This window comes from Tachyglossus aculeatus, chromosome 8, assembly GCF_015852505.1.
Source record: "Tachyglossus aculeatus isolate mTacAcu1 chromosome 8, mTacAcu1.pri, whole genome shotgun sequence".
Taxonomy (NCBI): Eukaryota; Metazoa; Chordata; class Mammalia; order Monotremata; family Tachyglossidae; genus Tachyglossus; species Tachyglossus aculeatus.
This window is the reverse complement of record NC_052073.1, coordinates 432645-456157: the sequence shown is the minus strand read 5'-3', so window position 1 is coordinate 456157 and position 23513 is coordinate 432645. Positions and strand designations below refer to the sequence as shown.

The 23513-nt window shown below is 52.3% G+C and overlaps 1 protein-coding gene across 4 annotated transcripts in view; it reads right to left on the bottom strand.

Annotated features, from left to right (window-relative positions):
* Positions 1–21573, bottom strand: part of SECISBP2L (SECIS binding protein 2 like) — a 39181-nt gene extending 17608 nt beyond the window's left edge. For 2 of the 4 annotated variants that reach the window (XM_038750131.1, XM_038750134.1), the window contains exons 1-7: positions 21414–21573; positions 10008–10207; positions 8287–8614; positions 6680–6812; positions 4333–4565; positions 3614–3638; positions 2962–3077 (exon numbers count right to left, since the gene is read on the bottom strand). In XM_038750131.1, the coding sequence (XP_038606059.1) occupies positions 2962–3077; positions 3614–3638; positions 4333–4565; positions 6680–6812; positions 8287–8614; positions 10008–10207; positions 21414–21461 (1083 nt within the window). In that variant the 5' untranslated portion in view covers positions 21462–21573. The remainder of the gene's footprint in view (positions 1–2961; positions 3078–3613; positions 3639–4332; positions 4566–6679; positions 6813–8286; positions 8615–10007; positions 10208–21413) is intronic. The other 2 variants (XM_038750132.1, XM_038750133.1) reach the window with 2 other exon arrangements.
* Between the last annotated feature and the right edge of the window lie 1940 nt (positions 21574–23513).

The window sequence follows — 23513 nt, the reverse complement described above, 5'->3', positions numbered from 1 at the left end:
TCACCTGTCCCGCCATCGACCCCCGGCCCACGTCATCCCCCGGGCCTGGAATGCCCTCCCTCTGCCCATCCGCCAAGCTAGCTCTCTTCCTCCCTTCAAGGCCCTCCTGAGAGCTCACCTCCTCCAGGAGGCCTTCCCAGATTGAGCCCCTTCTTTCCTCTCCCCCTCGTCCCCCTCTCCATCCCCCCGCCTTACCGCCTTCCCCTCCCCACAGCACCTGTATATATGTATATATGGTTGTACATATTTATTACTCTGTTTATTTATTTATTTATTTATTTTACTTGTACATTTCTATCCTACTTATTTTATTTTGTTGGTATGTTTGGTTCTGTTCTCTGTCTCCCCCTTTTAGACTGTGAGCCCACTATCGGGTAGGGACTGTCTCTATGTGATGCCAATTTGTACTTCCCAAGCGCTTAGTACAGTGCTCTGCACATAGTAAGCGCTCAATAAATACGATTGATTGATTGATTGATTTGAATGTTCTAGACTGTCAAGTTACTTGTAGGCAAGGATCATGTCTACTAACTCTAATGTATTACACTCTCTCAAGTTCTCAGTAGAGTGCTCGGCACAAAGTAAGCCCTCAATAAATACCATTGATTTATTGATAGTAGAGTGCTCAGCAGCCAGGCAACAAGTGCCACTGATTGATAAGAGGCTCTCAAATACACTGGCATCAGTCCTGAAGAGGCTTGACCTTTCTGGTCCCAAGCGGACACTACTCCAACCCCTGTGACCATCCGGGTTGCTCTTCTCTGCCCCAGTTCCAGTCTGCCCTGCCCGCTTGGAGCGGCGCACAGCAGCTGGACCATGTGTGCAAACGAGTCCCCATCCCATGGGGTCATGCCTTTCCGGAGTGACAACTCTCGGTTTTGGACTTGGTTTTTGCTTTGCCTCTGGGGCGCCCGGTATTTTGCTGGCCCTTTTGGACTGCTGCTGCCAGACACAACACCCCAAGACCAGAGTGTGCCACATAATAATAATAATGATTATGGCATTTGTTAAGTGCTTACTATGTGCCAAGCACTGTTCTAAGCGCTAGTAGATACAAGGTAATCAGGTTGTCCCATGTGGGGCTCAAAGTCTTAATCCCCATTTTACAGATGGGTCACTAAGGCCCAGAGAAGTGAAGTGACTTGCCCAAAGTCACCCAGCTGACAAGTGGTGGAGCCAGGATTAGAACCCATGACCTCTGATTCCCAAGCCCGGGCTCTTTCCACTAAGCCATGCTGCTTCTCAAACCTGGGGGTCAGCTCCAGGGCCCTGTGAGCTCAGTCCAGCAGCAGAAGGGTGGCTGCTGGGAGTGCCAGGCCAGGTGCCCTGTTTTTTTCATTTGAAATTGATCTCTGAATTCAAGGCCTCCTGGCACAGGGCAGAGAACATGAAACCAATTCCAGCTGGACTCCAAGTCCCCCACGCATTTCCTGACCACGAAGAGGTTGACCCACTTGGCAGTTCCTGGGTTTAACACAGGCTGAGAGTTGACTACGACAGTCTCTGCGCTAGGGTGGAGAGTCGCTCTGCCAAACTCTCGGCACCCCCCATCTTGGGCCCTCTCGTCCACAGCGATGCCAGAGGCCACCCGGCTCCCTGAATGACAGAGACGAGCCTCTGAACGACCAACGGGAAGCCAACGGCCAACGGAACTTTTTTTTTAGCCTCAGGCGCCCGAAGCCTCAGGCTGGGCCGGAAACAGAGGGGCCCCCGTCCAGGCTTGGTTGGCCATCCTCACTCCGCTCGCTCCAATACCCGGCAAGCTACACTCCGGCCTACGTCTACGGAACAAGGCCCGAGCCCTGGCTTGACCCCAGCTTGGACCCAACTGCCAGAGAGGTGCCTTCTGGTGGCTCTGCCGGGAGCAGACTGCCGTGACGGTTGGGCATCCTTGACCCCGGAGGGACTCCTAGGGCCGAAGACACTCTTCGGACCACCGTGACTCCTGGGACGGCAGGCATCCCTGAGCTGGCGCAATCTGCTCAGTGCTCTGTTACTATGAGTGGGCAGAAAAACAGAAGCTTGAGGAGCAGCATGGTGTAGTGGATACAGCACAACTCTGGGAGTCACAGGGACATGGGTTCTAATCCCGGCTCCAACATTCATCTGCTGTGTGACCTAGGGAAAATCACTTCACTTCCCTGGGCCTCAATCACCTCATCTGTAAAATGGGGATTGAGACCGTGAGCTCCATATGGGACAGGGACTGTGTCCAAACCGATTTCCTGGTATCCACCCCTGTGCTTAGTACAATGTCTGGCACATAGTAACTGTTTAACAAATACTATTACTACTATTGTTAAGCAGCGTGGCTCAGTGAAAAGAGCACGGGCTTGGGAGTCAGAGGTCATGGGTTCTAATCCCGGCTCCGTCGCTTGTGGGCTGTATGACCTTGGGCAAGTCACTTAACTTCTCTGTGCCTCAGTTCCCTCATCTGTAAAACAGGGATTAAAACTGTGAGCCCCATGTGGGACAACCTGACCACCTTGTATACCCCCCAGTGCTTAGAACAGTGCTTCGCACATAGTAAGCACTTAAAAAATACCATCATAATTATTATTATTCAATTTACCCCAAATATTTCACACATAAATGAGGGCCTAAAAACTGAGTTTAAAAAATGTTTAAGCAAATATTCTTTCCAAAACTACCCAACAAACCCCTTCCCTTGATCACCAGGAAGCTCAGTCAGGCTGAAACAGCGTGGGCCATGGGGTCCGCTTGAGGTTTTCAGTGAGGCAAGGCCCAGCATCCAGACCAGGGCTACAACTTGGTTCCTTGGTTAGAGTCGGGCTTGCCCCCGGTGTGTCCAGCTCAGGCAGGGAGGTTCCCACCCTCTGGTGGGGCACGAAGGTGCACCTGCCCCCCCGGGCCCCAGGCTGAAGGGCCGCACCAACATCTGGGTGGCAGAAAACGGGGCGGGCTCCCGGGCTAAGGAGTTGAATTGCGGCAGACACCTACCTGGGCACTGCTTCTTTCCTCAGCCTGTCTCCCGCCTCTGGAGGCCACCTGTGCTTTCTCTGGCCAGGGTCTCTTCTGAGTGGCTGGGCCAGCCGCCTGAGGCCAGCTCACACCTGCTGCAAACGAGAGACCCTCTAAGAATGGAAATGGAGAGAAAGCCAAAAACTGCTCTGGCTCTCATCCGGGGGTCAGACATTGTTGTATTTGGTCAGCATGCCCAAATGAACGCAGTCCACAGGATAAAGACTATGCTTGTCAGTTGTCATTCCCAATGCCATTCAGAGAGCTGGGATGGAAGCCATTCAGCAGCAGCCGGGACTGAAGCTCGGCTCTACGGACAGCCCGGAGCCCCAGATCGCCGACAGGCCGTTACCCATTTGCCTGACCAACAGGCATGGGGGAGTGGGGGAAAATCGACAACGGAGTCCTGTGCACTCACAGCCAGCCTCTGCACGGTCACAGCCGCTGACTGTGGGGGACGGGGCCGGAACTGCACATAAAACCCTCTGGGTGCAGCTCATTAGCCGATCCCCAGGGACTTGGAGAGAGCAGGGGGAGGGCAGGACAAAGGGACGGGACAGAACAGGAGCTTGAGAGCAGTGAAAATGAAAACAGTGACAGCTTAAGGATGGGAGATTATGTAAATAAGTACCTGAACTCAGCGATGGTTCCCCGAGCTAAAATTGAGAAAGACATTGCAAAACATGAATAATTTCTACCTTCGCTGAACTCAGTGAATTTGGCCAAAAGCTTCCCACGCTCCCTCCCCTAGAAGAAGCACAGTCATTGCAACAAGAGTGCAGGCTTCCCCCAGCCCCGCTTCGCCCACATATACACAAACACACCACTGCCCAGAATGAGGCCCCCACCTCCCTCACCCACCTCGAGCACTAACCCCTAGCACCGGGTAGAACAGGCCCCACTCTGGCACCCCGCGGCACCCTGCCATGGTCCAGCTTCCTGAACCCTTGGTAAAATGGGCACAAGCTAACCCGGGCCCCCCTGAGCGTGTGCAGGGGTTGGGAGTGGCAAACTCTGCTTCTGGAGTCTGTGCCAAACTGCTCAGCAGCTGGGCCAGGCCTGCTGTGGGCAGTGTGGGCAGCCAGGCAGGGCAGCGGGCTCTGCTGAATGCCTTCTTAAGTCTAGGAGGGTCAGACCCTGAGCTTTACCCAGGCCCTGAGGCTCAATCAGTTTGGGACTCTAATACCCTGAGGGCGGTGGCTGAAGCCACCCCATATCTTCCCGGTCCCTGCCAAACACAGAGGTGGGAGAGTTGGAGGTGCTCTGCTCTCCATGCCCCATACCCCCTAGGCAGCCCAGCACCCCTGCCGGGGAGTAAGCTACCCGAGACCGTTCCAGCGGGGAACGTACGTTCACCGGGCCAGACTCGGCGCTTCGGGTCGCTGGGCCCGCAGCCTGGTTGTTGCCGTGCTTGGGACTGCAGTAGCCGCTGTCACTGTCGATGTCAGCCTCGCTGGCTCCCTGCTCGCTGGAGGACTCAGCGGCTGCGTGGGAGGCTCTTCTCCTCCGGCCCTTGGACTTCCACAGCACAGTGGCCACGCTGCTCTCGGACAGGGACTTGTTGGCGATGTCCAGCGGGAAGTCTGGAAGGCAGAGAGAGTGGCCTGATTCCTGGAGATGCAGCATGACAGGAACGGGAGCAGGCCAACCTGTCCCCTGCATCGGCCTCACTCCCACGGCTCCTCCTGAGTGGCCTTTACCTGGCCCTGCTGGGAGGGGCACCAGGCCCTCAGCTCCAGGGGAATCTGCAGGGGCAGCAGGGGTGGAGCTTCCAAAACAAACTGTGGTCTTCCACGATGCTCCCAAACTGGACTTCCACAAGTTTGCCAGCAAGACCTTTGAGCAGATTCCCAGAATTTGCCCCTGCCACCCCAACTCCCCGACTGAGAAATGGCAGTTGACCCCAACCGGACGGCTCGCCACACCCCAGGTGAGATCCTGGCTGGGCTCCTCATCCCTGACCGGCTTTGGAGGGAGGCGGGTGGGGGTGGGTGAGAGCAGCAGGTGCCCAGGAAGGCGCTCAAGGTATGGAGCTGGGGCTAAATGAGCTGAAGCCAAGAATCGTGTGTTCTCACACTTGGCTTCCAGGAATCACCCATGATAACACAGGGCTGATGAGGACATCTATCTGCTCAGTAAGGCCTCAACTGAGCTTAGAGGATTTGAAGAAACAACTTGGTTAATAGCTGGCAGCTGCTAAGCTTTCTCTAGTTGTTACGACCATAGGTCAAATTTGGGGCTGAACATAAAAGCAAGAGCAATGTGGAGGCCCAGAGGTCCAGCCCAGGATCCGGTTTCTGATGGAGCACTTGGAAAAACCAGGAGCTGACCCTTCCGGACCCCCACCTTCATGGAAAGGAATGGACCATCCAACTCCCCCAACTCTCCATCCCTGACTCTCCCTCCAGTCACAACCATAAATCAGGGACGGAATCTCCTTGCTTTCATCCAAAATGGAAGCGATGGGAACAATGGCTACAGTGATGACGTAGGATGCCACAGCGTCCGGCAGACAGATTGGGCTAGTGTGGGGTGGTAGGGGAGGCATTGCTCCTCCAGGGAAGGGGTGGGGTGGGGAGGGCAGAGACTGTTCAGAAAATAAAAAGAACCCCAGCAGACGCCTGAGCCTGAAAAAAGACAATCTTCTGGGGAACCCAGCGAGGTCGCCTGCCCTTCAGCCTTGGCAGCCAAGTGCTCAGCGGGTAACACGACCTTGCCATCATCAGCAGCTCCGCCTTGCTGAGGTCGTGCTGCGCAATGGAAAGCGCCAGGTGGCTCCGGATCTGCTCCTAGGTCTGTCACGGGGCCTCGGCTTCTGCATCTTCACGATACGGTTTAAGCCAGGCAGGGAACATATTTCCAGTTTCTGTGGTCACTATACAAACTAAGGTCATCCTTCCAACACCTTTCCTTTCATTTGGAAAAAATCCATCCTGGAGGTGATTTCCTAATTCTCTTCTAATCCCCCTATACAAATCACCTCAAGTACTAAACAGGTGGTGGAGAAAACCATGGCCTTTTCCCTAAGAAATGAAATGAAAGAAGTGGAGGCTGCCAGCTTATTGCATTAACGCCCCCAGAGAGAGAAGCACTCTGAAAAAAATGACACCAACAGGTGCCAAGGGAGTTTCAGCAGGTGGGTGAGAGGTGGGGAGACACTCAGTGGCTTGGAACATTCGATCCCTTGACAACCTGGTTTGGTGGAAACTGAGCCCTGGGGCCATTACAGGCCCGGAGGCAGCCTGGCTCTGGGGAAAGAACCCGGGGCTGGGAGACAGGAGACACCCCATCCTAATCCCCAGCGCTTAGAACAGCACATAGTAAGTGCTTAATAAATGCCATCATTATTATTATTATTATTATTAATCCCAGCTCTGCCCCGCGTGGGCTGGCTACGTGACCTCAGGCAAGTCACAACCTCTCTGAGCCTCAGTTTCCTCATCTTTCAAATAGGATGATATACCTGCTCTCTCTATCTCAGACTGCACAGCCCAAGTTGGGCAGGGACCGCATCCGATCTGATTATCGGTAACTAACTCAGCACAGTGCTGTGGCACAGAGAAGGAGCTTAATAAATACCATCATTAATGAATGAATGAGGCAGAGGGGCCCCCTGTTTGAGTATCAGGATTCAGAAACCCAAGGCCCCTTCTTCTTCCCCCTACCCACACCCACACGACCACAGCTTTCCTCTCACCTGTTTGCTGCGAAGCATCTACCAAAAGAACGATTTTGGATCGAGGATCGGGCCCGGATGCGCTGGTCTCTTTCTGGGTAGCCACGCTCTTCGCCGGTGGCCTCTTGCTTTTTATATGCTGCGGTAGAGGCTGCTGCGGATTTCGGGAGATAGATAATTAAAACTCTGTTTGGCCCGGAAGGCTGCACTACTAAGTGAAGCTGGGGCCAGCCTGCCTCTGCTCAGGCCCCGGTGTAGAGCCTGCATAAAAATTCCCAGTGTCACAAAGGCCATCCCAGTAGGGGAAGAAAGAAGAGGCGCCTCCACCCTGAGGTTGCCGTCTGACCGGGCAGGAGGCGGCTCGGTCACTGCACGGAAACCGTCAACCCCTTTCCCACCCATCCTGAGTCTTTGGACCCACCCCGTCCCATCCTAGCCCATCGGTGACACAAGGAGACCCAACTGGGTGGGCAGGAAAGGACAAGGAGATCGGAAAAGCAATAAGCACGAAAGATGCCATTCATCAGGAAAAGTGCAAGAGAGCGCTCCGCTCAGACAGCGGCAGCCTCTCCTGAATCAGTCGGTCTGAGGAGGCTACACCCCCAACCAGGCCACCCAGGCTACTGGGCGCACGGGCCGCGCATGCCCAGGCTGAACCCTGGCATGAGGATGGCAGCGGACGCCAGAACTATGGGTGCCCACTGCATGCAGGTTGAGGATGGGGAACCGGGGAGCTGGGTGGCTCTCGGTGAGCCGGCCGGACTGCCAGTCTCGCTCATCCCAGCTCTCTTACCAGACCACGGAGCTTCCACTCAGGGTTGGAGAAGCCCAGAATGGTGGCTCTTTGATGCTTGCCTCCTCACTGTGCCCATCCCCCTAAAACCTTCATACTCAAAGTGAAAAGTGGGCATCCCTGGTCTGTCAGCGAATGAGGCCTGGGATTCCTGCTCTGGCCCTGCCCACCCAGCACGTGCTGCCCAGCGGGTAACCACGGTGGACCCGAGGCTCCCTGGGCCGGAATACAGGCCAGAGCCAGCTTTGCGGTTGGCCAGCCTGGAAGCGATAGCCCCCCAGGCCCTATGGCCCCAAGAATAACTGCCCCGTGGTGAAGGGGCTGGAGCCGGCTCACACCGGCACCAGCCAGGGATCAACCGTGCCCCGTGCACTGCCAGAGAAGTCCCGGATTCCACAGGTTGCTGTGCCCAGAGAGAGACCACTGTTTCGGGGAACGGCAGCAGGGCGGAGAAGACCAGCTTGCTGGTCTTGGCAAGACCCATTAGCCGAGCCCTTGGGGCAAGGCGTAGGACAGGCCAAGCCAACGAATCTTCCCCTGGGAGGACTAGGGAGCACCCTCTCACTCTCAAGATGGAGGAAGCTTGCCCTTGGCCAATGGACGCCAACAATCAGCCAATGCTCAAGTCCCTCTGGCAGGGTCCTGCCTGGAAGCCCAGCACACTGGCAGCCTCCACCCCACCTGAGCACTGCTGATGGTAAGCTCGTTGTGGGCAGAGAACATGCCTACCAACTCTGTTAAATTACACTCTCCCAAGCTCTCAGTATGGGGCTCTATATGGAGTGAACGCTCAATAAATATGATCGATTGATTCTGCCGCTGCAGGGTGACTCACTTTCAGCACAGCCGGTCCCCTGTTGCCACTTCGGCCCCGCTGGCTGGTGAGTGGGAAGGCCTGGCCGGGCTGGCTTGGGCGATCGGGGCACTCGGCAGCCACGGGGCTGACCGGGTTGGCCGTCTGGAAGGCGGTGGAGTGAGGGCTCGGGAAAGGATGGTAGAAGCCCATGACTTGGGCACACGGCGCAGGCATCAGTTGGTAGTAGGTGTATTCGGCGGCAGACACTGGTGGCGGGGTGGAGAGGAGGGGGTAAGCCAGGTAGGGTCCAGCGGGGCTGGGGCTGGGGGGCTGCCATCGGAGGTCGTTGTTGTACAGTGGGAATGGTCTGAAAAGCCAAGGAAATCTGCTGAATTGGCTTCCCAGGCAACAATGCACCCGCAAAGTCTAACATTTACTTTGGAATTGGAAAAGAATCGCAAGTCAAAGGGAATTCCAGAACCTAGAAAAATGACCCAGTTGTTGCAATCTCCTCAGTCAAAATGATCTTTGTGATAACTCACTGTGCTCGTGAATTCTTTGGGACAAGGCAGAACGGTCGCTGACTATAATCACGGCTTGTTTGCAAACTCTTATGGAATTCCTAGCGCTTGGGCGGCTGCTCGGTAAAGCGGAGAAGCCAGCAAACCAGCCTCCTGGGGTTGTGTGCCCCACCTTGGCTGCTGCTAGCACCCCCCACCCCCACACTCCCCCAGTGCCAGGCCCAGCTGGTTATCGGTGATCATTCTACCGTCAGACCCCCTAAGCCGGGACAGAGGTTTCTGGCTAGCAGAAGCACCAGGCTGACATGGGGCATGATTCTGAGATGCCCTCCCCACGCAGGGAGCAGCAGCTCAGTACCTGGTTCAGGACAGACACCAGTATATCGGAGCACTGGAAGGGAGGAGGGGGAGCATGCCAGAGCCACAACAGTAGGGAGCAGCATTTGGCACTCCGGTCCGCTGCTGGGTGCCCGGCCCCTGCCCCACAGTCACCTTGCCCCCTCCTACCTCACCTCGTTCTGCGTCGCTCTGACTTGCTCCCTTTACTCATCCCCCCTCCCAGACCCACAATTATTTATATTAATGTGTCTCCCTATCTTTACTGTAAGCTCATTGTGGGCAGGGAATGTGTATGTTATATTGTTGGGTTACATTCTCCCAAGCACTTAGCACAGTGCTCTGCATACAGTAAGTGTTCAATAAGTATGACTTACTGACAGGACCAGGAACGTGCCCTGGGTCAGCGCGGGCTGCTCACCCACCTTTGGCGCTGACTCTGGAACCAGCACTCAGCGAATCCACCCAGGGACCCCAGGTGCAAAAAGGATCAATCTGAGGTCACCCCACCCGGAGAGCGGACCGCCTGGGCAGCTCGCAGCTTGGCGCTGGGCTCCAAGGTGGTGACTTGGGAATGGGGCCGGGTGAGATGTCTGAGCCCTCAACCAGCCCAGTAATGGGATGCGGGGGGATGGGAGGGCTCTGAAGCAGCCAGGGAGCATGGAGGGAGGGAGAGAGAAGTGGAGAGTTTTCAGCCACCTCTCTGGGGTACAAGAGGCTCCCCTTCCACTTGAGCAGAGGGAGGGTCCCTGACACAGAGGACTGAGCCCTCACTTTTGGCAGGAGGCCAGACTCTTCCAAAAAACCCCGGTGTCTCTCGAGGGTCAGAGGGGGAACATGTGGTCAAGCCCAGACCTCCCACGAATGCAGGGTACTCCCCCCACCAACACTTCCCCATGGTACCTATTGGACTGGCTTTCCTGGACGAAAGGGTAGCAGGTAATCAGGTAGCTGGGGATGGGAGAAGGCTCCACGGCCCCCGCGCCCCCCATGCCCAAACCCACGCTGCCTCCATCCCCGGGCAGGGCCATGGGCATCGCCAGCGAGTCGGGACTCTTCTTCTGAGGAATGAATGGCTCCACTTCAGCTGACAGCTTGACGTTCTTTGGGAGAAAAGAGAAGGAGACCACGCTTCAGTAGCCGGGCAAGACGGAGGTAGCCAGAATGCCCATCGGCCTAGGGTAGCCAGGGAAGAAGCCATCTTTCAGAACACCTAAGATTTTCACTGAGTTCCAACATGCCCAGGCACTGGATGCCCGGAGGGCTGAGGCCACAAGGATCGCCTAGTCCCAACTGGCCCCCTCTCCTCTTGCTCCCCGTCCTGATTTGGCCAAGCAGCACATGGAAGCCATACTTCAGCCACTCTAACTGTACATATTTTGCTGTTTCTCTCCCCTGCTAGCATGTAAACTCCTTTTTTTTAAATAAATGGTATTGGTTAAGCGCTTACCAAGTGTCAAGCATTGGTCAAAGTGCTGGGGTAGATGAAAGGTAATCAGGTTGGATACAGTACCAGTCCCACATGGGGCTCACAGTCTTAAGTAGGAGGGAGTAGGAGTTAATCCCCATTCTACAGATGAAGTAACTGGGGCACAGAGAAGTTTAGTGACTTGCCCAAGGTCACATAACAGATAAGTGGCAGAGCCGAGATTAAAACTCAGGTCCTCTGATTCTCAGGCCCAGGCTCTTTCCACTAGGCCATGCGGCCAGGGCAAGGCACATGGCACTTTATTCCACAGTTCATTCATTCAATTGTATTTATTGAGCATCTCCTGAGCAGCCAGTACAGTGAACCACTGCAAGTTTGTGGTCAGTAAATGCTACTGCTCCTACTGCTACTGGGTCCTACTGCTATTATTACCACCGCCACCAAGACCACTATTGTGACTCACTAGGATGTCCTCCATCTAAAGATTTGTTTTCAACAAGTCACAGAGAATCAATGGAAAGTGTCCTCTGCTGTGCTCTTTGCTCCAGCTTCGACCGAAACGTCTCTGACTCGACAAGTTTGAGAACTTACACTAAGTGCTGAAGTTCCGACCTGCAGCCGGGGGCCATTTTCGCCCCCCACGAGCCACATGGCATCCCGACTGACCCTCGCTGCCAGCATCGGAGCGCTGAGCGCAGGCCCAGAGCATCCGGATGGACCAATGTCTCCCACCCAGATGAGAGACTGGTTGAACAATCAATGGTATTTACTGTGTGCAAAAGCATTGTCAACAAGTAGCAGCTGCGGCATCACTTTGTTTTTTTAAGGATGTGTTAAGCGCTTACTGTGTTCCAGGCACTGGGGTATATACAAGCTAATCGGTAGTAAGCATTGGGGTAGATACAAGCTAATCAGGTTGGACACAGTCCCTACCCCAGCATGGGGCTCACAGTCTTAACCCCCATTTTACAGATGAGGGAACTGAAGCCCAGAGAAGTGAAGTGATTTGCCCAAGGTCATACGTCAGACAAGTGGCAGGGCCGGGATTAGAGGCCAGGTCCTTCTGTCCTTCACCTGTCCTTCCTGCAGAGAGAGGTTGGTTTCCTCTGGCTCCCCGTGTTCTCGCTGGGCTCCGGGTCAGACAGCAAGCGCCTGGCTGTCACTCTGGGATCTGCAGTGGTTCGACAATCGGCCCTCACATGGCGGGAACTCGCTAAAATCACCCTTTGTTTTGTGAAGAGAAAAGCTACTGTGGGGGCCTGCAGCTGCACAGCCAGAAGATGACACTAGCGGGAACAGACGGACCAACTTTCCCCGACAGCGCCCACCGCGCGGGCCTCATCTCAAAAACGTCTTGTTCTCCACAGCCGCAGGGTGCTCGGCGAGCCGCTCCGCCACGTTCACGCCACGCTCATGCCACACTCCGCCATGCTCACACCACGCTAGCATTCTCTTATGTAGCCACAATGGGATTCATTAAGCTCTTGCTGGTGCATAGCATCCTATTCAGTGCCAGGAAAGAAAACCCACCCAGGCAAAAATTAGAAGGGGCCTCTCAGCCAGAGTGGCGGGAAGCGGGTACTGATGGTCAGGTCTGAAGGGTTCTGGTATGTGGAAACAAACACCAAAAAAGGACCAACCCAAGGCACGTAAAAGATCATTTAGAAATGCAGCCAAGGAAAGTTTATTAAGGGGGAAAAACTGTGGTGAAGGCTTAAAAAACAAAACAAAAGCTTACAGACTGCTCCAGGATTTCACTGAATTCTTTGGGAGAGGTCCTCCTTTTTTTAAAGATCTCTGCTCCAGCATCCAAACCTTTGTGTTGAAAGGTTGGTGCCTAGAAAATACGTGAAAGAACTACAAAAACGCAATATGGCCTAACTGGACATTGTGGGGTGGGGAGGGGCAATGGAAGGTGGAGGGAAAGGCCACCCTGCGGTCACAGGGGAGACGGATGGGCAACAGACCGGTAGCAGAGCCAGCAATCTGGCTTTTGGGGGTGGGAGGTGGGCCCGTCCAGCAAAAGAATTCCAGACTCTGTTTTTTAAACAAATGATCACAAAGTCAAGGAGAGCTGAGAAATATGTTCAACTGAGAAATTTTCTTTGTTTCTGGAGGGAAAGCGGAAATGCTAAGGTTGGTATTCATCGATGGCCTGCTGCCTGATCCCATAGCTTACAAGAACTGAAAATGGGTAGGGCCTGTTCCCCAAGAACCGCCTCCTCACCAGGATTCCAGGGTTCATCCAGCTTCCCTGGTGGGACATGGGAAGAATCTGGACCCGGCGATCATCCAGAAGTAGAAAATTCATTTCTAGCCCAGGTCCAACTGGATGGAACCAGAGATGGCAGGTCCCAGACCCATACGAAACCCGGTGCCCGTGGTGGATCGATGCTCCGCCGAGGAGGACGGGAGAGGGCAGATTCCGGTGGAGGCACCTCAGCTCCCATTGGGGAATCCAGCTGTGGGGGTGGCTCAAGGCCCCACCCCTCCCAGAGGAAGCCCCTCCCCCATTTTCTCTTCCCCGCCCCGGACCACTGACTGGTCTTTTGAAGACCAGGCCACCAAGGACCACAGATCCCCCAGGGCACAGCCCTGTGGGGACAGCTGGTCCAGACGGCCAACTTGATGCAACTCTAGCCTTCTGCCAAAGTCAACGCCGGGGCGGTTTTCATTTACAGAGATAAGTGTTGCAACCTTTACAGGACACCAAGTGTGCCACTTGGATGCAGAAGAAAGACTAATTTTCTGACCACACAATGAACGCCGGATCATTTTCTTCTTTCAAAAGTGTGCAAAGGGTAATCCCAATAGAAACAGGTAGAGGCTGGAAAGCGGGGCTAAAATGTGGAGTCCTCCCCAGCCCCCGTTCTCCAGGCAAACAGAGGAGATGGTATCCTGGCCAAAGTCCAGCCCCATCGCGCCCCCGCCATATTCCCACACACACCCCGACTCAGACACTGACACACCATGCTCAATGCCTGCGTTGTAGGACTGACGTTCCCCAGGACCACGGGCAAGAGTTTCGAGGGCCTGGCCGGGCTGGGGCCAAACAGAGAGCCTGCTCGGAGACTGGCAGGTTGGGAACACATCCGCCCTGCGGCGGCAATCAAGATGAGCATGCCTGTCTTTGCAGCGTTGCCACTTGTCAGCTGTGTGACTTTGGGCAGGTCACTTAACTTCTCTGTGCCTCCGTTACCTCATCTGTAAAATGGGGATTAAGACTGTGAGCCCCAAGTGGGACAACCTGATCACCTCGTATCCTCCCCAGTGCTTAGAACAGTGTTTGGCACATAGTAAGTGCTTGACAAATGCCATTATTATTATTATTATTATTGTCCCAGGGGGGCAAATCAATCGATCAATCAGTGGTATTTATTGAGCAATTACTATGTGCAGAGCACTGTACTAAGCACCTGTGAGCAGACAATACAAGAAGCAGACACATTCCTTGCCCATAACGACTGTGCAGTCTAGAGACTGTACATTCACACCTTCATATATTTGTGCTTTGCACATAGTAAGCGCTTAATAAATGCCATCATTATATTATATTTTTTCCCTGACCATAATCAGTCCCAGAGAGGAATTGTGTTCCCAATCCCCTAGTTCCCAATAGAAGCCAAATGCTTCTATTGGTCCTGTACGTTGCTTAGGCCTCATCAGTCAGTGCACACACTGGGTATGAAAACTGGAACCGTGCACACTGATCGCATTGGCTGCTCTGCCCCGGCCCCCCTGGACCCTTCGTACCCCATGGCGGGGCTTGGTTACTAATTCAGGGAAGGATCATAGCCTAATGGAAAAAGTCCAAGCCTGGGAGTCAGAGGACTTGGTCCCTACTCCTGGCTCTGCCGCTCATCTGCTGTGTGACCTTGGGCAAGTCGCTTCACTTCTCTGTGCCTCAGTTTCCTCACCTGTAAAATGGGGTTTAAATCCTACTTCCTCCTATTTAAACTGTGAGCCCCATGTGAGACCAGATTATCTTATTCAATCGTATTTATTGAGCGCTTACTTTGTGCAAAGCACTGTACTAAGCGCTTGGAAGAATACAATATAACAACAGACACATTCTTGCCCACAACGAGCTCACAGTCTAGAGGGGGAGGCAGACATTAAAACAAATAGATAAATAAATTACAGATCTATACATATATATATGTATGCATATATGTATATGTATGCATATTCAAGTACATATACTGTACCTACCCCTGCACTTAGCACAGTACCTACCACACAGTAAGCGCTTAACAAGTTCCACAAAAAAGTGTTGCAACTCCACATTTTCAGGTGAATTTCCTCATACATTTATGAATGAATTCAGTATGAAAAAAAGAGTCCAATTTGAGAACCAGGTTGCCAATCCTTGCAGATGTTGGCAGCTGGATGAACCGTTGAAAAGACTAGCTACTTTCTGTCAGCCAACCCCTGGCATCAGGCTGGAGAAGTTTTGGGAAGTTTTCACTGCTAGTAGTGAAGGAGAAAGAAGACATCGCTCCTCACCACCCCCAGAGCAGCTATACCTGCTGGATCAATCCCTCGGCCCCGCCCTTGGCCTGCCCCTGGCTCCAGCCCTAGCCCTCGACCCTAAACCCCAGCCTCAAGCCCCGGACTCAGTCCCACCCCTAGTTGGAAAAATCCGTTTTCACGCCCCAATAAACGACGGCGCTAACGAGTCACTGACCATTCGCCTGCCTTTTTTTTTAAAAAAAAAAGCAGAAATGTTTCTGTTCCATACTATCGGGCAGACCCTTGTCAACACCCAGTCCCGCTGCTCCAGGTGTCTCCCAGGTTTCACTTCTGGGACCAGAGGGGCTTCATTTGCCTTTTTATCCCGAAGCAAACCTTCCACCACCTTTGCATTCTCAACCCAGATTCCCGTGTGCGAGCACACACAGAGCGCTCCCTGTAAGAACGGAAATTGTTCAGAATCATGTGTATCACGCACAGTTCTACATCTGCACTCAAGTGGACCATAGCATGGTCCACCTTCAAGGGCCTTCTGCAACCACACTTCCTCCAGGAGGCCTTCCATGACTAATCTAGAGAAGCAGCGTGGCTCAGTGGAAAGAGCCCGGGCTTGGGAGCCACAGGTCATGGGTCCGAATCCCAACTCTGTCACATGTCTGCTGTGTGACCCTGGGCAAATCACTTAACTTCCCTGGGCCTCATCTCCCTCATCTGTAAAATGGGGATGAAGACTGTGAGCCCCACGTGGGACAACCTGATCACCTTGTATCCCCCCCAGTGCTTAGAACAGTGCTTTGCACATAGTAAAGTGCTTAACAAATGCGATTATTATTATTAATCTCTCATCTCCGACCTTACAGTACCCTTACTGCCACTTTGGCCCTTTACTTTGCCTGAGCACTTGGGTAAATAATAATGGTGATAATAAAGATAATTATGAAATTTGCTAAGTGCCTACTATGCGTCAAGCCCTTGGGTATTTCTCCTCCCATAACACACATGTTTTTAGACTCCATTCCTTATCCTCCACTGCTTATTCCTAGTTGTAATTTACCGCACTGTACCTCAACGCTAGACGGTAAGATCCCTGAAATCAGGGAATCTTGCTTATTAATCCCACTGCACTCACCTAAGGGCATGGTGCACCAGTGCTGGTGCTCAGTAAATACCATGGATCGGCTGACCTGGGAGAAGGCCCGAGGAGACGCAGTGAGGATCAGAACGAGTGACAGCTGGTGCCACCCGAACTCCTCAGACTTTGAAGCCTAGGCTTCAACTTGGGAGGGAAGTTAACGCCTCTCTACCATACTCTCCCAAGCGCTTGGTACAGTGCTTGGCACACAGTAAGTGCTCAAAAAATACCGACTGACTGACTGATCTCTGAATCGCCAAAACATAGGATCACCACGGGCCCGAACAGCTTCACCTTGCCTTCCCCCCACATTCTGAATCCCAAGTTCCAGGAGAAGTCTAGAAGAACATCTCTGGAATCTTCTCACCATAAAAGCTGCCGCTGGAGGAGTTTAATTGACCTAACTGCCCCGGGATGAGAGGGGCCCTAAGTACAGGGTCACCACCCGGGTCCTGCCTGGGCGGAGGCTGAGGGACCACGGTCCTTTAACCCTTTCATTAGCTCCCGTCCCACGCCAGGAACCAGGAAATGCTAGGTCACAGGGCACGGGCTGCCTCCTCACCCATCCCCTGGTCAGCGTGGACACGGCCGCGCCCATGAGCGGGGAGGGGCACCCTGGCCTCGGTCCATTCCGGGGTGGGACTGACCCTCCTGGGATGAGCTCAACGGGCTCCGAGTCTGAAAACGTCATAGCTTAGTGGAAAGGGCACGGGCTTGGGAGTCAGAGGACGGGGGGTTCTAATCCTGGCTCCACCACTTGTCTGCTGGGTGACTTTGGGTAAGTCACTTAACTTCTCTGGGCCTCAGTTTCCTCAACTGCAAAATGGGGATGAAGACTGTGAGCCCCATGTGGGACAACCTGATTACCTTGCATCTCGCCCCAGCGCTTAGAACAGTGCTTGGCACATAGTAACAAATGCCATCATTATTATCATTAAAGGCACGTGCGTGGGTTAACTCACACGACTCAAAAGCTATTTGGGCAAAGCAATATTCCGCGTGCCCCCGAAAGTCTGTTGGGGTATGGGGCTCGGCAGGCTTAGACTAAGGGGGCGGGGAGGACCTAGGACCCAACCTCCTGCGAAACGTCCAGCAGCCCAGGCCGTGTCCAGACCCCTTCTCTCGGCACCTGGGTTCTTCCCCGCCTGCGTTCTCCCGCCGAGGCTGGGCGAGGGGCAGGGAGCCGGGGGTTGACAGTCAGGGCCCCATAATGGAGAAGCAGCGTGGCTCGGTGGAAAGAGACCGGGCTTGGGAGTCAGAGGTCACGGGTTCTAATTCTGGCTCCGCCACTTGTCAGGTGGGTGACTTTGGGCAAGTCACTGCACTTCTCTGTGCCTCAGTTCCCTCATCTGTAAAATGGGGATGAAGTCTGTAAGCCCCATATGAGACAACCTGATTACCTTGTATCCCTCCAGCGCTTAGAACAGAGCTTGGCATATAGTAAGTGCTTAACAAATGCTATTATTATTGTTATTATTAAGGCCTTCCCTCCCCGGCGGGGAGGATGTGAGTGTGGGGGGGAAACAAGCCCAGACTGAGCCCCCTTTTTCCTCTCCTCTCCCCATCCCCCCCGCCCTACCTCCTTCCCCTCCCCACAGCACCTGTATATATGTTTGTACAGATTTATTACTCTATTTATTTTACTTGTACGTTTACTATTCTACTTATTTTGTTAATGCTGTGCATCTAGCTTTATTTCTATTTATTCTGATGACTTGACACCTGTCCACATGTTTCGTTTTGTTGTCTGTCCCCCCTTCTAGACTGTGAGCCCGTTGTTGGGTAGGGACCGTCTCTATATGTTGCCAACTTGTACTTCCCAAGCGCTTAGTCCAGTGCTCTGCACACGGTAGTAAATACGATTGAATGAATGAATGAAAGCCCCCGGACAGGCCGAAAAACGGCGTCCCGAAGAAAAGACAGAAGGAAAGGCGGTCAGAAAGCAAAAGCTCAAGAGGAGGGCGGCGGGTGGGGTCTCTGGAGAGAGGAGGGAGGGAGAGTATGTTTTGTTTATTTTGTTAATATGTTTTGTTTTGTTGTCTGTCTCCCCCTTCTAGACTGTGACCCTGCTGTTGGGGAGGGACCGTCTCTCTACATTGCCAACTTGTAATAATAATGATGGCTAAATAAACGCCTTACTAATAATGCCTTAGCGCTTACTATGTGCAAAGCACTGTTATAAGCGCTAGGGAGGTTACAAGGTGATCAGGTTGTCCCACGGGGGAGCTCACAGTCTTAAACCCCATTTTACAGAGGAGGTAACTGAGGCCCAGAGAATTGAAGTGACTTGCCCAAAGTCACACAGCTGACAATTGGCAGAGCCGGGATTCGAACCCATGACCTCTGACTACAAAGCCCGTGCTCTTTCCACTGAGCCACGCTTCTTCTGTACTTCCCAAGCGCTTAGTACAGTGCTCTGCACACAGTTAAGCGCTCAATAAATAGGAGGAGCAGCGTGGCTCAGTGGAAAGAGCACGGGCTTTGGAGTCAGAGGTCATGGGTTCGAATCCACTACATGTCTGCTGTGTGACCTTAGGCAAGTCACTTAACTTCTCTGAGCCTCAGTGACCTCATCTGTAAAATGGGGATTAAGACTGTGATCCCCACGTGGGCCAACTTGATCCATCAATCAATCAATTGCATTTACTGAGCGCTTACTGTGTGCAGAGCACTGCACTAAGCACTTGGGAAGTACAAACTGGCAACAGATAGAGATGGTCCCTACCCAATAATGGGCTCACAGTCTAGAAGGGGGAGACAGACAATGTGTGCAGAGCACTGCACTAAGTGCTTGGGAAGTACAAACTGGCAATAGATAGAGATGGTCCCTACCCAATAACGGGCTCACAGTCTAAAACGGGGAGACAGACAACAAAACAAAACATGGGGACAGGTGTCAAGCCATCAGAATAGATAGAAATACAGCTAGATGCACATCATACTAGATTGTGAGCCCACTGTTGGGTAGGGACCGTCTCTGTATGTTGCCAACTTGGACTTCCCAGTACAGTGCTCTGCACACAGTAAGCGCTCAATAAATACGATTGATTGATTGATTGATAACACCCCCAGCGCTTAGAACAGGGCTCTGCACCTAGTAAGCGCTTAACAAATGCCATCATCATTATTACTATTATCAATCAATCAATCGTATTTATTGAGCGCTTACTGTGTGCAGGGCACTGTACTAAGCGCTTGGGAAGTCCAAGTTGGCAACATATAGAGACAGTCAATCAAAAATAATAATAAGAAGAATAAGAATAATGTTGGTATTTGTTAAGCGCTTACTATATGCAAAGCACTGTTCTACGTGCTGGGGTAGATACAAGGTAATCTGGTTGTCCCATTTATTGAGCGCTTACTGTGTGCAGAGCACTGTACTAAGCGCTTGGGAAGTCCAAGTTGGCAACATATAGAGGCAGTCCCTACCCAACAGCGGGCTCACAGTCTAGACGGGGGAAGTCAGAGAACAAAACCAAGCATACTAACAAAATAAAATAAATAGAATAGATATGTACATGTAAAATAAAGTAATAAATATGTACAAACATATACACATATATACAGGTGTTGTGGGGAAGGGAAGGAGGTAAGATGAGGGGGATGGAGAGGGGGACGAAGGGGAGAGGAAGGAGGGGGATGAGTGTGGGAAGGCCTCCTGGAGGAGGTGAGCTCTCAGTAGGGCCTTGGAGGGGGGAAGAGAGCCAGCTTGGCGGATTGGCAATAATACTATTATTATTATTATTATTAATAAATACGAACTTGCCAACTTGTACTTCCCAAGCGCTTAGTCCAGTGCTCTGCACACAGTAAGCGCTCAATAAATACGATTGATTGAATCATCACCATCATCATCAATCGTATTTATTGAGCGCTTACTGTGTGCAGAGCACTAGACTAAGCACTTGGGAAGTACAAATTGGCAACATCTAGAGACAGTCCCTACCCAACAGCGGGCTCACAGTCTAAAAGGGGGAGGCAGAGAACAAAACCAAACATACTAACAAAATAAAATAAATAGAATAGATATGTACAAGTAAAATAAATAGAGTAATATGTGCAAACGTCTATACATCATCTTCATCAATCGTATTTATTGAGCGCTTACTATGTGCAGAGCACTATACTAAGTGCTTGGGAAGTACAAATTGGGAAGTACAAATTGGCAACATCTAGAGACAGTCCCTACCCAACAGCGGGCTCACAGTCCTAAAAGGGGGAGACAGAGAACAAAACCAAACATACTATCAAAATAAAATAAATAGAATAGATATGTACAAGTAAAATAAATGGAGTAATATGTACAAACATCTATACATCATTATCATCAATCGTATTTATTGAGCGCTTACTATGTGCAGAGCACTGTACTAAGTGCTTGGGAAGTACAAATTGGGAAGTACAAATTGGCAACATCTAGAGACAGTCCCTACCCAACAGCGGGCTCACAGTCCTAAAAGGGGGAGACAGAGAACAAAACCAAACATACTAACAAAATAAAATAAATAGAATAGATATGTACAAGTAAAATAAATAAATAGAGTAATATGTACAAACATCTATACATCATCATCATCAATCGTATTTATTGAGCGCTTACTATGTGCAGAGCACTGTACTAAGTGCTTGGGAAGTACAAATTGGGAAGTACAAATTGGCAACATCTAGAGACAGTCCCTACCCAACAGCGGGCTCACAGTCCTGAAAGGGGGAGACAGAGAACAAAACCAAACATACTACCAAAATAAAATAAATAGAATGGATAGGTACAAGGAAAATAAATATATAAGCAGAGTAATAAATAGGTACAAACATATATACAGGTGCTGTGGGGAAGGGAAGGAAGTAAGGTGGGGGGGATGGAGAGGGGGACGAAGGAAGGGGCTGAGTGTGGGAAGGCCTCCTGGAGGAGGTGAGCTCTCAGTAGGGCCTTGAAGGGAGGAAGAGAGCTAGCTTGGCGGATGGGCAATAATACTATTATTATTATTAATAAATGCGAACTTGCCAACTGGTACTTCCCAAGCGCTTAGTCCGGTGCTCCGCACACGGTAAGGTTTTCGACTGTGAGCCCACTGTTGGGTAGGGACTGTCTCTATCTGTTGCCAACTTGGACTTCCCAGGCGCTTAGTCCGGTGCTCTGCACACAGTAAGCGCTCAATAAATACGATTGATTGATTGATTGAATGAATGAAGGGGGGGGGGAGGACCCCGCCTGCCCCTCGGCCCCAACGGGGAGGAGGGGGCGGAGGGGCCGGGCCGGTCCGGGCCTGCTGACCTGCTCGGCGGCGTTGGCGTTGTTGGCGTTGGCGTTGTTCCGGTCCATGGCTCCGCCTGCGGGACCCCCCCGCCTCAGCAGGCCGAGCGGGGAGAGGCCCGGGACGGCGACGCCCCCGCCATGGGCCACCGGGAAACCACCACCACCACCGCCACCACCACCACCAGCACCACCACCACCAGCACCACCACGACGGGGACTCCGAGGCCCGGCGCCGGCGGAGGCGACTGGAGGCGAGGGGAGGGCAGGGAGGCGGGGCGGGGCCGGTCGGGCGAGATCATCTGCGAAGGAGGCCGAGGAGGCGCAAACCGCCCGGAAACGCGAAGGCCTCCGGTGGGGCGGGGCGAGGATTAAGTCATCATCATCATCATCATCATCATCATCATCATCATCATCATCATCAATCGTATGTAGCGAGCGCTTACCGTGTGCCGAGCACCGGACTGAGCGCTTGCGAAGTCCAAGTGGGCAACAGAGAGAGACGGTCCCTACCCAGCAGTGGGCTCGCAGTCTAAAAGGGGGAGGCGGAGAACAAAACCAATCAATCAATCGTATTTATTGAGCGCTTACTATGTGCAGAGCACTGGACTAAGCGCTTGGGAAGTACAAATTGGCAACACATAGAGACAGTCCCTACCCAACAGTGGGCTCACAGTCTGAAAGGGGGAGACAGAGAACAGAACCAAACATACCAACAAAATAAAATAAATGGGATAGAGATGTACAAGTAAAATAAATAAATAAATGAATAGAGTAATAAATATGTACAACCATATATACATATATACAGGTGCTGTGGGGAAGGGAAGGAGGTAAGATGGGGGGATGGAGAGGGGGACGAGGGGGAGAGGAGGGAAGGGGCTCAGTCTGGGAAGGCCTCCTGGAGGAGGTGGGCTCTCAGCAGGGCCTTGAAGGGAGGAAGAAACCACACATACTAACGAAACAAAAGAAGTAGAATAGATGTGTACAAGTCAAATAAATAGAGTAATGAATATGTACAAACATATATACATATATGCGGGTGCTGTGGGGAAGGGAAGGAGGTAAGATGGGGGGGATGGAGGGGGGGAGGAAGGAAGGGGCTCAGTCTGGGAAGGCCTCCTGGACGAGGTGAGCTCTCAGCATTTATTGATCATCATCATCAGTCGTATTTATTGAGCACTTACTGTGTGCAGAGCACTGGGCTAAGCGCCTGGGAGGTACAAATTGGCAACATAGAGAGACGGTCCCTACCCAACAGTGGGCTCACAGTCTAAAAGGGGGAGACAGAGAACAAAACCGAACATACCAACAAAATAAAATAGAATAGACATGTACAAGTAAAATAAATAAATAGAGTAATAAATATGTACAAACATATATACATATATGCGGGTGCTGTGGGGAAGGGAAGGAGGTAAGATGGGGGGAATGGAGAGGGGGACGAGGGGGAGAGGAAGGAAGGGGCTCAGTCTGGAAAGGCCTCCTGGAGGAGGTGAGCTCTCAGCATTTATTGATGATGATGATGATGGCATTTATTAAGCGCTTACGATATGCAGAGCACTCTTCTAAGCGCTGGGGAGGTTACCAGGGGATCAGGTTGCCCCTCATGAGGCTCACAGAAATCCTCATTTTACAGATGAGGTAACTGAGGCCCAGAGAAGCGAAGTGACTGGCCCAAAGTCACACAGCTGACAAGCAGTGGAGCTGGGATTTGAACCCATGACCTCTGACTCCAAAGCCCAGGCTCTTTCCATTGAACCACACTGCTTTTTATTAAGCGCTTGCTATGTGCAGAGCACTGTTCTAAGCGCTGGGGAGGTTACAAGGGGATCAGGTTGTCCCACTAGGGGCTCACAGTCCCCATTTTCCAGATGAGGCCCAGAGAATCAATCAATCAATCGTATTTATTGAGCGCTTACTGTGTGCAGAGCACTGTACTAAATGCTTGGGAAGTCCAAGTTGGCAACATATAGATTGATGATGATATAGAGACGGTCCCTACCCGACAGTGGGCTCACAGTCTTAAAGGGGGAGACAATCAATCAATCAGTCGTATTTATTGAGTGCTTGCTGTGTGCAGAGCACTGGACTAAGCGCTTGGGAAGTCCAAATTGGCAA